Source organism: Rhinatrema bivittatum, chromosome 1 (genome assembly GCF_901001135.1).
Source record: "Rhinatrema bivittatum chromosome 1, aRhiBiv1.1, whole genome shotgun sequence".
Taxonomy (NCBI): domain Eukaryota; kingdom Metazoa; phylum Chordata; class Amphibia; order Gymnophiona; family Rhinatrematidae; genus Rhinatrema; species Rhinatrema bivittatum.
In genome coordinates, this window is record NC_042615.1 from 226,441,763 (window position 1) to 226,457,478 (window position 15,716).

The window sequence follows — 15,716 nt, forward strand, 5'->3', positions numbered from 1 at the left end:
ATTCATTCTGCTGTCTACAGAGAACTCTGCAATAAGCAAGTTTGCTTAATTATCTGATATTTAAAAGATAAGACAAAACAAGCAACTGTTTAATATTCTGGGAAACGGACATCAAATGGGAGTCTGACACTGAAAAACCACTGCCATAAGTCTTATGGGTTATGATGTCACTTGGATCCCTTGAGTTTCCTGGATTACATGATTTCCTGCTATATGGTAACAAACATGGTAACATAGAAAATGATGGCAGATAATGACCTAACTGGTACAGCCAGTCTGCCCAGCAAGTTGTTTAGGTTTGTAACGGCCACTCCGTGTAGGTTACTCCTATGCAAAATGAGTTACCACAGGTTGCCAGGTTTCTTTATTTCCATCCTCTAGCCACTGGGTCTAAACCCATTCCCTTTTGAATTCAGTCACCTTTCTGGTCTTCACCACCTCTTCTGGGAGGCCATTCCATGTAGCCACCACACTTTCCATGAAGAAATATTTCCTGACATTGCTCCTGAGTCTACCCCTTTGGAGTTTCGTACCATGACCCCTAGTTTTACAGCTTCTTTTCCATTGAAAAAGGTTAGATTTGTGTGTGTCAGGTATTTAAAGTGCGTATCATAGCTCCCTTCTCTCTTCTTTCCTCTAAAGTATTCATATTTAGGTTCTGCTGTCTCATCTCATATGACTGATGGACCTGGATATGTATCATGGAGGAAAGAAGAGACAGGGGAGATATGATACAGACTTTTAAATGCCTGTATGGGGTGCCCTCCCAGAAGAGGTGGTAAAGACAAAAACAGTAACAGAATTCAAAAGGGTGTGGTATAGATAACAGCATTTTACCTTTGCTGACTTAAGATTTTCCATGTAGGGGGTGTAGCAGCCTAGGGAAAAATAAAATATTTTTTTTTTGTATTTGATAGAGGGGTGGGGCTTCCCTTAAACTATTCATTGGGCACACTGCTGACCTGTCACTGAGGACAGACACTGGCTGTTAAACCTTCTTTGGCTGAGGAGGGCTCTGTGAATTGCTGGCACATATTGCCCCTAAAATATGGAGATAAACAACACTCTTAAGCTCTAGAGTTGGCTATGTTGAAGAGCTCTTTTTTTGTTTGTTTTTTAAAGTCTGCTACCTAGAAATTATGTACTTTAAATACTGGAGGAGTGGGCTGATCAGCATAAAATGCCCTTTTAACAGTTCAGTAGAATTATCCTACAAGTCTCTTCTTTTCTGTTGCTGTAAGGGCATGCTGTTACATGCATCTTTACCTGAGCATTTTTCATTTTACTCCTCACAGACGAGCTAAACTTCGACTATATCTGGAGCAGCTGAAGCAGTTGGTGCCTCTTGGGCCAGATAGCACCAGGCATACTACGTTAAGTCTCTTGAAAAGAGCTAAGATGCATATCAAGGTAAACAACTAGCCCATGCTTCACTAAACAATGTTCCATTAAATATATATATAATTATGTTTTAATTTAGTAGACACTGCAGTTGGGAATCAAGCTTTTTGTGAGTAATGAACAATGATTGACAGATGATGAAATGGCAATTGGGAGAATCTCACTGGGAATTAGCATGTTATTTGAACTTTTTTTTTTTTTTTTTTAAATAAACTTTTTTTTTTTTTAGTAAGATTTGTTTGCTGGTTCCATTTCATAAAAGCTAGTCATTTCAGTACTTGCCTCTGCCTCCCAAAATTTCCTGTTGACTGTTACTGTGGCACATAACAGTAGATAGAAATAATCATGTCAGAGGATAATATAGACTTAGGAGTGTAGTGCAGTAGTTCAGAGGGGCCTTGGCTTGAATCTCCTATCCATCACTTATGATTTGGTCCTAAAATATACAGTAAACATTAGAACCAATGTAAAAATGACATTTGGGTCAGATTTGAATCTGACATTGTTTGTTTTATTCTATCAGATTAGGTTTTTGTTTTGTACTAGTGATTAGCTTCATAGATAAGTACAAGAGATACAACCTATATGGGACTCCCACTCTTGAGACATCTCCCAGGTAGCTCTGGGTAAAGGGCATATATGTAAATACTTGCTATTTTAATTTACTCCCGTTAACCTTTGCACATTAGCTTAATTCTTAATGTGGGTAGTATATGTGGGACACAAGAATGCTACAACATACATACATTGAATAGGTAGTATTTGCTAATATTGACCTGGGTGTGCAAAATCAAGCAGCAGTAGCCAAATCTGGGTACATGTTGACTTGCATTAACTGAAGGAAAAAGTAAAGAACAAAGATGCCATCCTTTCACTGTAAATGTCCTTTGTCATGTCACATTTGATGTCTGACATTCAGTTTTAAGTACATGATCTTAAGAAAGGACATCCAAACAGAAAAATAAAAAAGCTAGTATATAAAGGATTACATATGTCCAAAGAGCATTCAAACTAAAATGATATTTATTATAGAAAAGATAGCCAAAGGTGGGGTTGTGGGGGAAAGTTGAGGCACTTAATTATACTGCCCTATCAGTTGGCCCTACTCTGCAAGCCTTTGTTTTTATTTTATTTATTTAAAATATTTGTTTCCTGCCCTTCCATAGTTCAGAGTGGGTTACAATAAAACACACAAAATATTCAGGTAAAAAATCTGAATCGCATATAACAATTAAAAATACAAATCAACAAAAGGGACACAATTGGCTTGGAGATGTTTTAAGCCAGTTAAAAAAGGTAGGTTTTGAGGGATTTTTTTGAATGACTTAGTGTCTTTGATGGATCTCAGATTGGAAGGAAGAGAGTTCCAGAGGTAGGAGCAGCTGTCAAGAAAGCCCTTTCTCTAGTTTCGTCAAGGTGATCAAGTTTTGCTGAAGGTATGTCAAGGAGAGACATTGACTAGAGGATTGAAGCGATCGGGTTGGTGTATACGGAGGAGATACTGTGAAGCATGGTATGAACAGTGATTGCAAGTTTATATAATGAATTCGAAATGAGGTAGGAAGCCAGTGTAAGGATTGAAGGACAGGAGTAATATACTCACAAATAGGCATATTGGAAAGGAGACTGACAGCCGAGTTTTGCAGAAACTGGAAGAGTCTTCAAGGAAGGCCAGTTAACAGAGAATTACAATAATCTAGGCTAGAAAACATAAATGATTATAGAATCTAATAGAAGCTTAAGATGTCTAAGAAGGAGGAGTTTGAAGAGAAGAGAACGGGAAAGAGAATCAACATGTGCTTTCTTAGCATTCAGACAGGTTAATCCATGACCAGTGGGTTATGCACCTCTACCAGCAGATGGAGACAGAGCAAAGCTGACATCATGGTATATATACCCCTGCACTGACATCGGCCTGCCAGTATTCTCCATCTCAGCAGATGGTGGACATGCATCTCCCTACTGGAGATTGCTTAAAAAAAAAAATTTAGAAGGAGAAAGAAGGAAATTAATTCGCCCCACTCTCCTGTGGTGATACCTTATAGTCCCTCCCTCGGTCGAGTTTTCCTGATGTGATATCTGTGGATCCCTCCCTCACTAGAGTACCTGTTACATGCATGAACTTAGCTGTAGAGAGAGAAACAGCCGAGAGGCTAGTGGGTGCAGGAAGCCGAGAGTGGCAGTGAAGGCCTTTGCCCTCTCCCCCCCACAGCCGAAATCAACTTTATACTTGGCTGGGATGGGCTGAGGTCAGGTAAAGAGTAAATATAATTAAAAAAAAAAAAAAGATTAGGGGAGATAATTCTAGGGATTCCATTCTCCTGGGCTCTGAGCCTCAGTGCGCCGATCCAACGTCAGTTCCTGCCTCCTGGGAAGTTTGGGGAGGTGTGGCAGCTTGGCTGGTTGAATAGCCTTTTAGCTAGGCCCCTCTCTCAGGCTTTGCTCAGATGTCATGTGGTAGGCTGTGGCAGCGTTTGGTCACTTTTCTACACGCAAGCCTGCTGCGAAACAGTGTCTGATATCTGTTCACGCTTGTGTGTCCGGGTGGGCGCTCAGGTGGGCTCCTACCTGGACCACGTATTGGGTGCCTAAATTTTGGGCATCCATAGCGTGTGCTTATTGGACAGAATTTGTTTTTGGCACCCTTTCCAGGCTCGCTTGTGTGGACGGGCAGTTGGGCACACAATTGTCAGACGCCTTTGTAAACATGCTGATAGTGGGTGTTTATCCATGGTGTTGGGAGCAAAGAAGCCTAAGTGCCTTACCTTTTGAGCTACTTGCCATATTCGGGCATCTCAGCTTGGCATCCCCTCTAACTTGTCAGCTCTGCTTGGAGACTCAAGGAGAATTGTCTCCAGCTGATTTTGCTGAGCCCGGCCCTTCCCAGCATAATACGGGAATGGGACCAGAGGGGAACCTGTCAGAAATTTCACTTGGTTTTGGGGCTCCCCTAACTGCTTCATCAGCAGGGGAAGGTAATTCGGTGGGCACAGGACTGATACCCCCTGGTTTTGGTATGGATCTTTCTGCTATTTCCTTGGTGGAATTTTTTCCTAGGCCTGCAGTCCTTTTTTTCAAGCACAGTTGGCAGAGCCAGCCCAACCTAAGAGTTCAGGACCATAGACTGGGGATCCCAGCATGCCTGGTACCTCAGGTAAACATTAGAGTACATCTAGACCTGCAGCGGGTCACGCTGATGCGGATCCAGATGGCACGGATGGTGAAAGCGATCCTTACTCTCGGGAGGATAGGGAAATTCCTTTGGGGTTGGAGCTGTATTGTTGGGTTTCTTTCATAGAGATGAGTTGCCAGCTCTGATTTCTCAGACACGAAGATGCTGGGGTGCCGGGTGCTGATTCCAGCCAAAAAAGGAATCCCATTTTAGTTTCTTTGCTTAAAGTATCATGTTTCTTTCTCATTATGGATGCTACTCAAAAATTGATTGATCTTGAATGGGGCACCCCGGAAGCTAATTTTAAAGGGGAATGAGCCTTGGAAGCGCTGTAACCCCTGGATCTGGCAGCGAGAGAACAGTTGCGATTTCCAAAAGTGGATGCACTGGTGTGATGGAACCGGCATCCGCCTTTTTGGCAGTTGCGGGCTGCGACCTGGTCTGCACTTCTGCGAGAGGGGTGGCTTCAGTGATAGCAGCCAGGCATCAGCAAAGGCTGAGGAATTGGTTGGCTGATACAATTTCAAAGTCTAATCTTACAAAATTGCCTTTTAAAGGATCACTCTTGTTTTGGGAGTGAGTTGGAAAAAAATAGTCAATAAGTGGGGTGAGTTCCAGGTTCCTCGGTTACCAAAGGATAAAAAGAAGATGCCACGCTCGTTTGATGTGAGAGGTCGTGCTAGGGGTTTCAAATGTTTTTGGCCCTACAGAAGAGCAACTTCTCAGAGGACCCCAGACGGGGTGTGGGCTTGAGCAGCGGTGCCCCCCGACCCCCCTCAATGAGGGTGTGCCGACCCACCCCCGGGAATAGGAGATAAGAGAGAGAGAGAGAGGCAATCTCCTTCTTCCTTTTTTTTTTTTTTTTTAATCGGAGGTGGGTTGAGAACAAGTTAGACCAGTGGGTTCTGGAGATGATAGAGACAGCTATACTCTGGAGTTTTCAGCACTCCTCGGGATGTTTTCATGGTGTTTCCCTGCAGCTCTTCACAGAAGAGACAGGCAGTGGAGTGTACACTGTCAAGGCTGCTCAGCCTGTGGGCCATGATCCTAGGGTCCATGTCACAAGACATGGGCCAATATTCTATTTATTTCGTTGTATCCAAGAAGGAGTTTCTGCGCCCCATTCTGGACCTCAAGGGAGTCGACAATCATTTGCAAGTGATTCATTTCCACATAGAAATCTTACATTCAGTGATAATGGCAGTACAGTCGGGAGTTTCTTATGTCTCTGGATTTGTCAGAGGTGTATCTGCATTTTGCCATCTGGCTGGAGCATCAGTGGTTTTCTGCTTTACGATGTTTTGGGGCAACATTATCAGTTTCGAGTGCTACCATTCAGTTTGGCCAGCGCACCCAGAACCTTCTCCAGTGTTAAGAAAGGATGGCATTCTGGTCCACCCATACTTAGACAATTGGCTAATTTGGGCCAAGAACATAAGAGAGTCTTCAGGCCTTGTGCAAGGCAATCTCCTTACTACAGGAACCAGGTTGGGTGGTGAACTTGGCCAAGATCAATCTGCAGCCATCCCAGACACTGGAGTATCTCTGTGTTCATTTCGACATGAAGCAAGATAGGATATTCCTGCTGGAGATCTACATTCAGAAACTGATGGCACAGATGTGACTATTGACAGAAACAATAAGCCCAATGATGTGGTCTTATTTACAGGTGCCCGGGTTGATGGCAGCCATCCTAGAGGTGGTTCCATGGGCAAGGGTGCATATGCATCCTCTTCAGCGCACACTGCTTGCACGTTGGAGTCCACAGTCTCAGGACTATTCGATACGGCTTCAGTTACTGGTGAGATCGGCATACAACTGCAGTGCTGGTTGCAAGCAGAGCATCTAAGGAAAGGCGTTTCCCTATGAACACCGGACTGGCTAGTATTCACAATGGATACAAGCCTCCAGGGTTGGGGGGCTCACTGTCAGGAGTTGATGGTGCAGGGTCACTGGAGTACAGAGGAGGAGTCTCTCTGGAGCATGAATCGTTTGGAAGCCTGTGCTGTTCGGTTGGCATTGTTTGTGATTCGTTGACCGTTTGCAGGGTCGAGCGGTCTGAATGATGTCTGACAATGCGACAATAGTGGCTTACATCATTCATCAGGGAGGAACCAAGAGCCAGCAAGTATCGCAGGGCATAGCCCAACTCATGCAATGGACAGAAGTTCATCTTCAGGAAATTTTAGCCTCACATGTTGCAGGAAAAGACAATGTATGAGCCAACTTTCTCAGCAGAGTCTGGATCCAGGAGAATGGGAATTGTCAAAGCATTCTAGCTCATAGTGGGCTGTTGGGGCCTCCCATTTCTAGACTTGCTGATGAAGATTCCTCGCTTCTTCAATCATAGGAGAGATCTGAATTCTTGGGCATTGATGACCTTGTGCATGAATGGCTAGAAGGCAAGCTTCTGTATGCCTTTTTCCTGTGACCCATGTTGGGCAGAATGATGCAGAGGATCAAGAGACGTACGGAGTTGGTGCTTCTGGTGGCACCAGATTGGCCCAGGAGGCCATAGTATGCAGATCTGTGGAGGCTCCTGATGGACTCTCCTCTTCGATTACTGGTCCACAGGGATCTGCTACAGCAGGGGCCTATTCTTCATGAAGATCCGACTCTATTTAGTCTTATGGAATGGACCTTCAGTGGGCTCGGTTGTTGAAGCAAGAATACTCCACTGCTGTGATTCTACCTTGCTATGAGCGCAAAGGTTCTCCACTTCGTTAGCCTATGTTCGGGTTTGGCGAGCATTTGAGGCTTGGTGTGAGGAACCAAGGGGTTCATCCTCATTTGGTTAAGATCCCACTTATTTTGGATTTTTTTGCAGGATGGGTTTATTAAGGGCTTGGCCCTTAATTCCTTTAGGGTACAGATGGCAGCTTTTGCCTCTTTTTCTAAGGTCAGGTGAATGGTGAACCTCTGTCAGCCCATCCAGATGTGGCCTGGTTCTTGAAAGGGGTGAAGCATATTTGTCCCGTTTTGCAATTGCTGGTGCCCTTGTGGACTCTTAACCTGGTGCTGGATTTTCTGGCGGGTCTCACCTTTTGACCACTGCGTAGCCTCTCCTCTGTGCATAGAGTTTCCGAACTGCAGGCTCTGTCTTGCTGGGAACCATTTCTGCAAGTGATTCCAGGGGCGGTCCAACTGTGAACTTTTCCATCACTTTTGTCGAAGGTGGTCTCAGATTTTCACTTAAATCAATCTGTTTCCCTGCCGACACTTGTAAGGGATGTGGATGAATATAGTCTGTTATGGACCTTGGTTGTCAAGCGGCTTATGAGGTATTTGGAGGTGTCTAAACCTCTCAAGAAGATGTTTATACTCCACTGTGAGGGTAAACAGGGTGAGGTGGCGTTGCGGGCTACGATAGCCCGCTGGATTAAGGAGGTTATCATGACTGCGTATGTGGATGCTGAGCAGCCTTTGCCTAGTCAGGTTAGGGCTCATTCCATAAAGGCTCAGGCAGTGTCGTGGGCGGAGTTTAGATTGTTGTCTCATATCGAGATTTGCTGAGCTGCGACATGGTCCTCCTTACACCCCTTTTCCAGGCTTTACCACCTGGATGTGCAGGCCCGGTAGTACATAGCCTTTGCACATGCAGTGTTAATCAGACCATGGGCAGCCTCCTGCCCTGTTCGGGAGTAGCTGTGGTACATCCCACTGGTTGTGGATTAAACCTGTCTGAATGCTAAGAAAGAAGAAATTACTACTTACCTGGTAACTTCTTTCCTTTAATGAAGACAGGTTAATCCACCTTCCCTCCCTTGGCCTGAGTGACTGCGTTTCCAGGGATTACTGGTAAGTGTCGGATCCAGTCCCTAGATTAGTGATATTACACTTCTTGTCTGAGCTCAATGTTTTCCCGTTAACTGAGTGCTTGAATGGTTATCTGTTAATAGTTATGATCATGCATTGTTTAGTTGTCCACAGTTGGCTTTTGCAGAGAATATTTATTTATTTAAAAACCTTTCTATACCGATGTTCAAATGAATATCACATCGGTTTACATGAAACTCAGGTAACTTAACAAAGAAGCAGAGGCAAAAAGTTACAATAAATAGGGGGAAATAACTTGGAGGTGGAAGGAATCAGAAATAGATTCAGATAACGGGTATAGCGGAGGGGGCTGCCTAAATGGTACATAATTCGATTGATTGGCTGGCCGAGGAGGACAAATCCCCTGTAGGTCTAATGGTAATATACAGTGGGAGGATGCGGTGGTTTATGTATGGGGCACTAAGTAACAGAGGATTAGATACAGTGTTTATATACAGAGCTTAGATACTGTCTGCTATATCACGAAGGCTTAAACAGGCTACTGGGAGGGGGGATTTATAAGTAAGTTAAAAGGAGAAGGTTTACTTAAGAATGCAAGGGGGAAAAAAGGGAAACGGGGGAGGCGGCGGAGGAAGACAGGTGAAGGCGGAGGGAAATCATAATTAAGGCTGAGGGGGAAGAGGCTTCGTCATGAGGGATGTGGCTAAGAGGAGGTTTAAGTGAAGGCTTGTTTAAAAAGCCATGTTTTTAGGGGTTTTTTTTGTTTTGTTTTGTTTTTTTAAAGGTTTGAGTACAGTGTTCCAGGCGTAGATCTGGAGGCATGGAGTTCCATAACTTGGGACCTGCTAAGGAAAAGGCACGTTCCTTGGTCGAAGTGAGGTGGAACAGCTTGGGGGATGGCGTGAGGAGGGATCCCTTGTAAGCGGATCTGATGGGTCTGTTAGATGTAGAGTATTGTAAAGAGCCGTTTAGCCAGTGAGTGTCTTGGTTGTGCAGAGCCTTGTGGATGATAGTGAGACTCTTGTGAATTATTCTGAAGTGGATAGGGAGCCAGTGGAGATCTTTGAGGATGGGAGTAATGTGCTCTTTCCTGCGGGTATTAGTGAGGATTCTGGCTGCTGTGTTTTGGAGCATTTGGAGAGGTTTGAATGTGGTCATAGGGAGGCCTAGGAGCAGAGAGTTGCAATAGTCTATTTTTGAGAACAGTGTGGCTTGGAGGACAGTATGAAAGTCGTTGACATGGAGAAGGGGTTTTAATTTCTTTAGCACTTGAAGTTTAAAGAAGCCGTCTTTTATTGTGTTAACGAATTTGGTAAGAATACTGGTGAACTGATGTCAGTGTACGGCTTTATATATACCTTGAGGTCAGCTTTGCTCCATCTTCATCTGCTGGTAGAGATGAATAACCCACTGATCATGGATTAACCTGTCTTCAGTAAAGACAAGGAAATTATCAGGTAAGTAGTAATTTCTCCTTGCATAGAGAGCGATGAGTCTGAGAACACCTAAATTATGTACGGTCTGGGAGATTGGAAGTTTTTATCTCACGATCAATAATAAATGAATAGCATCCTCCAAATTCAAAGGGAGGTAGATTTCACCACCTGTAGAAAAATTGCTTCCTTACTGTTGCCATCCTTTTAATTTGAAAGCAAGAGAAAGGCATGGAGTCTGCAAGCCATTTAAAAATCTGAGTTATTTATTTATTCTGTTTCTGATGCTGCCTCCTCCACAGCTGGATAATTTGTTTACATTTGATCAGTGGGCTTGATATATCCACGGAGAAAGGAGAAGACAGCACAAAACAAAGTGTGCTGTAGCTTGGTTTCTAGTGACTTGTGAACTTCCTGTTGGCATTTTCTTAAATCTCCTTGTCTCTATAAAAGAAAAGAAGAAATGGCATTTTTCCATGTTTATAGCATGCAACAGTAGTTTCTTTACATTTCATTGCTAGACTGGAAATGTTCCTCTGAAATTAATTGAGTGCATCTATGCCCAACGGTCATGTCTTTGGGACGCGGCAGTGGGGAACCCACCTCCTCACATTCTCTAGAAAACAAGCCATGAGACTCTTTGGTATTGTGCGTTCTGATTTCTTGGCTCTTGGTGTGAGAAAGGTTGGCTACCCCTGTCTTAGTCCTCCTTAATTTTATGCTACTCTATGAAGAAATACTGGTGCAGAGGTTAGGGGTGGGAGGGGCCTTACAACATCCTTTGTGCTCCGGAACAAAAATGAAAAGACTAAATAAATGAAGACCAGGTACACCACACTACAAGAACCAGGCCATTGGATTTTTGTTTTGAAAGTTACTTTGGGAAAAGCTACGAAAGGGAAAGTTCAAACTGTTAACAATCGAGTTTTTTATTTTATTTTTCTATACCAATATACCTCGTCAATGAAACAGGAGAGCGCCTGACACACCTTCCTTTTGCTCTCCGTTTCAGGTGGCATCAGTATTTGTAATCCATCTCGCTTTCCAAACACTGGAACAGAAAGTATTGTGTGGCAACCTTACCTGTTCAGTAAATGGTAATACAGTGCCTTCCTCACCCTCCCCTTCCACTTTTTTGCTCATAGAAATTGGAAGAACAAGATAGAAAAGCTCTAAATATTAAAGAACAGCTGCAGCGGGAGCACCGCTATTTGAAGCGCCGACTGGAACAACTCTCCGTGCACGGCCTGGAACGCATTCGCACTGACAGTATGGGATCAACAATATCCACTGATTCAGAGCAAGGTAACCTAGAGCAGAGAAACCGCCTCAACTTGCACGCCCACCCACCATGCAGGTCACATTGTCATGGCAGGCCAGACTTAATATTTTAATAAGAGTAATTAAAAGCTAAAACTAAAAAAAAGTTCCAAATTTATATTTATAAACTAGAAAATAAAGAAGAATTTATCAGATGAAACTCCAGCATAAGCCACCTCCTGTGTTAGAAAATATTTAGAAAGCTTAAAGCAACAGCCAGGAAACTTTTCCAGTTTTTTTGGCCTATGTTTGTATTTTGTTTTATTTTGCCCTTTATTTTTGTCTGCATATATTTATTTATGGCAACTTTTGAATCCTCTTGTCTTTGGTTAACTCAAGATGATTTGCAGCCAACCGAGAAAGCTTATGAATATTCTTATGCAATACAAAAAATCATCCCAGGATGTACAACATTCACAAAAAAATACAAAGATAATGACAATAGTCTGCCCCCATTTCTACTTCCCTCCCCACCTTGTTCTTCTCAGTTATTTCATAAATCTGAAGAAATGGTAGGGATTATAGAGCTGAGAAGTTAGTGTGGATGGAAAACTAGATAGGCTGTATGGTCTTTTTCTGCCATCATATTTCAGGTTTTCTGACTTCACATTAACCTGCCTGCCTCTTACTAAACTAAACTATTTCTACTACCTCACTCTCTAGCCAGCCTCAGGAAATGCGTTGACTTTGCTTCCTAAACTGCAGATAATCCTTCTGCATTTGCATTGTTTCAGGCAAACTATTCTATAGCTGAGGTCCAACTATGGAACAGGCCCTTCTTCATGTTCATGACAGTCTCACATCCACTAATCCAGGAACCTTCAGAAATTTCCTCTGTGCTGACCGCAGTCGGCAACCATGCACATAAATCATCAATTTATTCTGTAAATAGAGAGGACCCAGATCATTCAACATTTTAAGTGTAAGCATAATCACTTAAACTTCACTCAGGCATCAATAGAAAGCCAATGTAAAGAACTTAAAGGAGAAAAATGATCCCTTGCATAATTTGTATGCATCTCAGCTGTTTCTACGGTAATCCTATATAAATGGCATTATGATAATCTACCGTAGATAATATCAAGGCCCAGGTTACTGCAGTTTGATCATTGTTAGGTAGATATAGCCACAGCTGACTTAATGACCCATAAATCGAAGAAACTGAGTGGTGACTGAGACTTGTTTTTTCATGGTCCATTCTGAATCTATAACCAGATGCTCAGATTTCTTATCTTCTGTGACCATGGGAGCAGCTGGTCTTTAGTCTTTACCTCTACTTACCTGGAACTCTACTTCAGGTAGCAAATTTCCAACCCATAGGGTGACAGATCTTGCTGAATTCATTTTCTATCTATGGGCCCAGCCCCAATCCACTACCCTTTGACCACAGTGATTTAGTTTTTTTTTTTTTTTTCTTTTGCTTTCTTTTTCTTTTCCTCTCCTTCCTCCTTCCAAGCATTATTCCTGCTTCTTGCACTAACTCCAGGCACACTCTCTCCTTTTTTTTTTCCTCTCCCTCAAGATCCACTTGCCTCCTTCCTGGTATCATTCTTTTTTTTCTCTTCTCTTTTCGTCTGTTTCCTTTCCCTTCCCCCAGAATTGTCTCCCTCTTTTTCTCTTCCCTTTAAGCATCTGTAAGGACAGGGGCAACCCAGTTCTTTTCAGCCCTGACCATTCCCAGCTCCCCCACAGGGCAATTATCTTCCTCCCCTACCCTCCTGGCACAATCGTCATCTTTCCCTTTATCCCTCTCTTCCCTTTCTCACCTCCAGCTAAAGGAGTCAGTGAGCAGAGTTTACTGCCTCCTCCTCTGCCGACTTCCTTCTGCAGTTGGAATCGTGTGGGCCTTGTGAGCTTATGAGTCCCTGTATGGTTCCAATTTCAGAGGTAAGCCGGCAGAAGAGGAGGCAGCAACAGGTAAGAGAGACAGTTTGCCAACTCCCCCAGCCAATGGGAGGTGATCACAACAGGGGTTTGCAGGGCAAAAAGAAAGAGTTTTCTGTAGGCGGTGGTGTCCCACCCATGCTCTTCACTCTACCGGCGGCTCTGGCAGGTCCTGTTTTCGCTGCTAGTGGCAGCAAAAATTTGTCAGCACTCCTGCCATGACACGCTGGTTGGGAATCTCTGAGCTAGGTGTTAAGGAGGATCAGGTCTTCTGAATTATGATTTTAAAAAAAATCTTGCAGTGGTCCCCATTCATTTGGATTATATATCATCCTGTTAGCATAAGCAGGCACCATCACTAACTTTTGGTTAAAAGCACAATATTCCTAATTTAATATAAACTTTTGATCAGTTTCTAGCTGATTTCAAACCATGAATTGCTAATCCCTTTTATTTATGGAAGCGGTTCTTAACAGCTTCACCGCTTATATAAGCAGTGTTATGGAAGTCTTGATTGAAATGACAGGCAGCACAGAGATTAGGCATCAGGTATAGATGTAGGGGCAATGAACTTCAGAGGGATTATTATATTTACCATTTGAAGCCATAAAGAGCAGAGGATAAACATTGCAAGGTATTGTACTGTACTTTTGATAAATGTGGACCTCCCTTCATGAAGTTTCATTGCATCTTAGCAGTGTATATTGTGATTTGTCACAGCTCAAAATAACAACATTAATTAATTAATTAATTAATTAATTAATTAATTGTGACTTGTCCCCAAATCTGTTTTTTGCCAAGTATGCCATCTGGGTTGGATTTGGCATCTTTAGAATTCCTCAGTACCACTCTGGCTTTAGTATGATAAATACCATGTCTCTCGTGGAAGACACAGCAGCACAGAATAATACGAAGTAATGGAGCCAGGCATTAATTGATGTTTTCCATTTTAGTTCCTAATAACATAAAAGTATGTGCAAATGTATCTATTTTGACAGTGCTCTTTAGAAATAAGCTGAAAAAGTACATTTAAAATATTTATAAAAACATTTTTTCATTTGTTTTTGCATCTTATTTTAGAAGTAGATATTGAAGGAATGGAATTTACTCCAGGTGAAATGGACAGTGTTGGAAGTGCCAGTGATGTGGAAGATCCTTACAGTTTGCAAAGCGGCTCTAGTGATGGAGGCTATGCACATTCCCACAGACTTAATGCCAGGCTGTCGTAGTGCCTGAGACATGGCATCAACTCAGGACCATCTATCTAATTGAAGGCACTTACAGAAAAATATTCCAGAGGTGTTAACTGCCACTCTTCCAGGAAACCCCAGCATTACTACTATGAAAAGTGAGGTTTCTTATCCATGGTCCCCTGCACTGTAACCACAGTATCGGATATTACAAACCGTGGTTTTAATGCAGAGAACTGTGGTTAGGTACAGTTGTGACTTAAAAGCTAGCTTGGCATTTGCCAGACTTACAATCTTATCATTCCATTAAAGAAAAGTATTAAATTTAATTGCTGGAAATTTAATGGTATAAAAAGTTTGATGATGAGTATTTTGTCAAAAAATGTAAATGTTAAAAAAGTAAATGAAACATATGATGTATTAATGGTTCACAATTAGTTTGATGAAGAAACCCCCCCTTTTTTTTTTTTTCATGTGGGTTGTTCTCCATGAAACATGTTGAATACTTTTTTTTTTTTTTAACAGGCTGAAAATATGCAGCCTTAATAATTTTGGCAGTTGTGTTTGAGAAGCAAACAGTTCTTCAAAATTAGTATCACTAAGTGATCTTTTATCAAGGTCAGACTAATAAGTCACTACTGTACATTAAAATGGGGAAAAAAAGCCAGCTCTAATGACAACTTCATATGAAATGATATAAGCTTCCTTTTTGCTTTTCTGTTCATCAGCCAACCAATGGCAAGTTAGACTTTGTCTTTATTTTTTAAAAGAGTTTAGTTCCAGACTTTTCCTAGGTATCTTGTCACATGCAAAGATGTGAAATTAGTGTCGCTTGTTTTCTTTTTCATATTTACAGCTGTGACTGCAGTTTTTACAGCGTGCATGGCTTACAATTACAGTATTCAGCTAGAGCAGAGTTGATCAGTTTATTTTTTTTTTCTGTCGCAAACTCTAACTGCATTTTGTTTTCCTAAAAGTGTGAAAAAAATTACAGCAGCATAGTTGGTGTACATCAAACGTGGTCAGAAAGAACCTATGTACACGAACTGTAGCAATACTATGAAGTTGTGTTATACAACCTCAGTTTCAGGAAGTCATTAGAGCATGGCTTGCTGGGTAAGAAAAATGGACCAGTCTTTGCATTATTTGTTAAAGATGGTCTTTAAAAAACAAACAAACAAAAAAAAACAGAAAAGAAGTCAAAAGGCTCTAAACACTTTTAGACAAGTGATTTTAGCAAGTGTAGTCTATATTTCCTGTAAGAGATTTTGTATTATATTTTCCTAAATGTTCTCATGTACTTGTATAGGGAGGGGAATGGTACAGACCCAGACCGGAGTCTCAGGGACTCTTCACCCTTGTCATATTGTGCCTTGGTGATCATTTATGTATGCTTCTCCTTATTCATTGTTTAAAGGACAACTTGGATTTGTTACCCAGAGTTAATGCTGTAATCTCCTCTCCTGTTCATTTATAGATTATTTTCTCATTTGTTGCTAGGCCCCCAGAGAAGTTTTCTTGAATTTTCAAGTTTTCCCA

At 42.1% G+C, this 15,716-nt stretch overlaps 1 protein-coding gene across 3 annotated transcripts in view; it reads left to right on the forward strand.

The window, feature by feature from the left end:
• The window catches only part of MXD4 (MAX dimerization protein 4), an 84,754-nt gene extending 69,322 nt beyond the window's left edge, over positions 1–15,432 (forward strand). For all 3 annotated transcript variants that reach the window (XM_029592295.1, XM_029592302.1, XM_029592287.1), the window contains exons 4-6: positions 1,296–1,410; positions 10,929–11,088; positions 14,068–15,432. In XM_029592295.1, the coding sequence (XP_029448155.1) occupies positions 1,296–1,410; positions 10,929–11,088; positions 14,068–14,216 (424 nt within the window). In that variant the 3' untranslated portion in view covers positions 14,217–15,432. The remainder of the gene's footprint in view (positions 1–1,295; positions 1,411–10,928; positions 11,089–14,067) is intronic.
• The last annotated feature ends 284 nt before the right edge of the window (positions 15,433–15,716 follow it).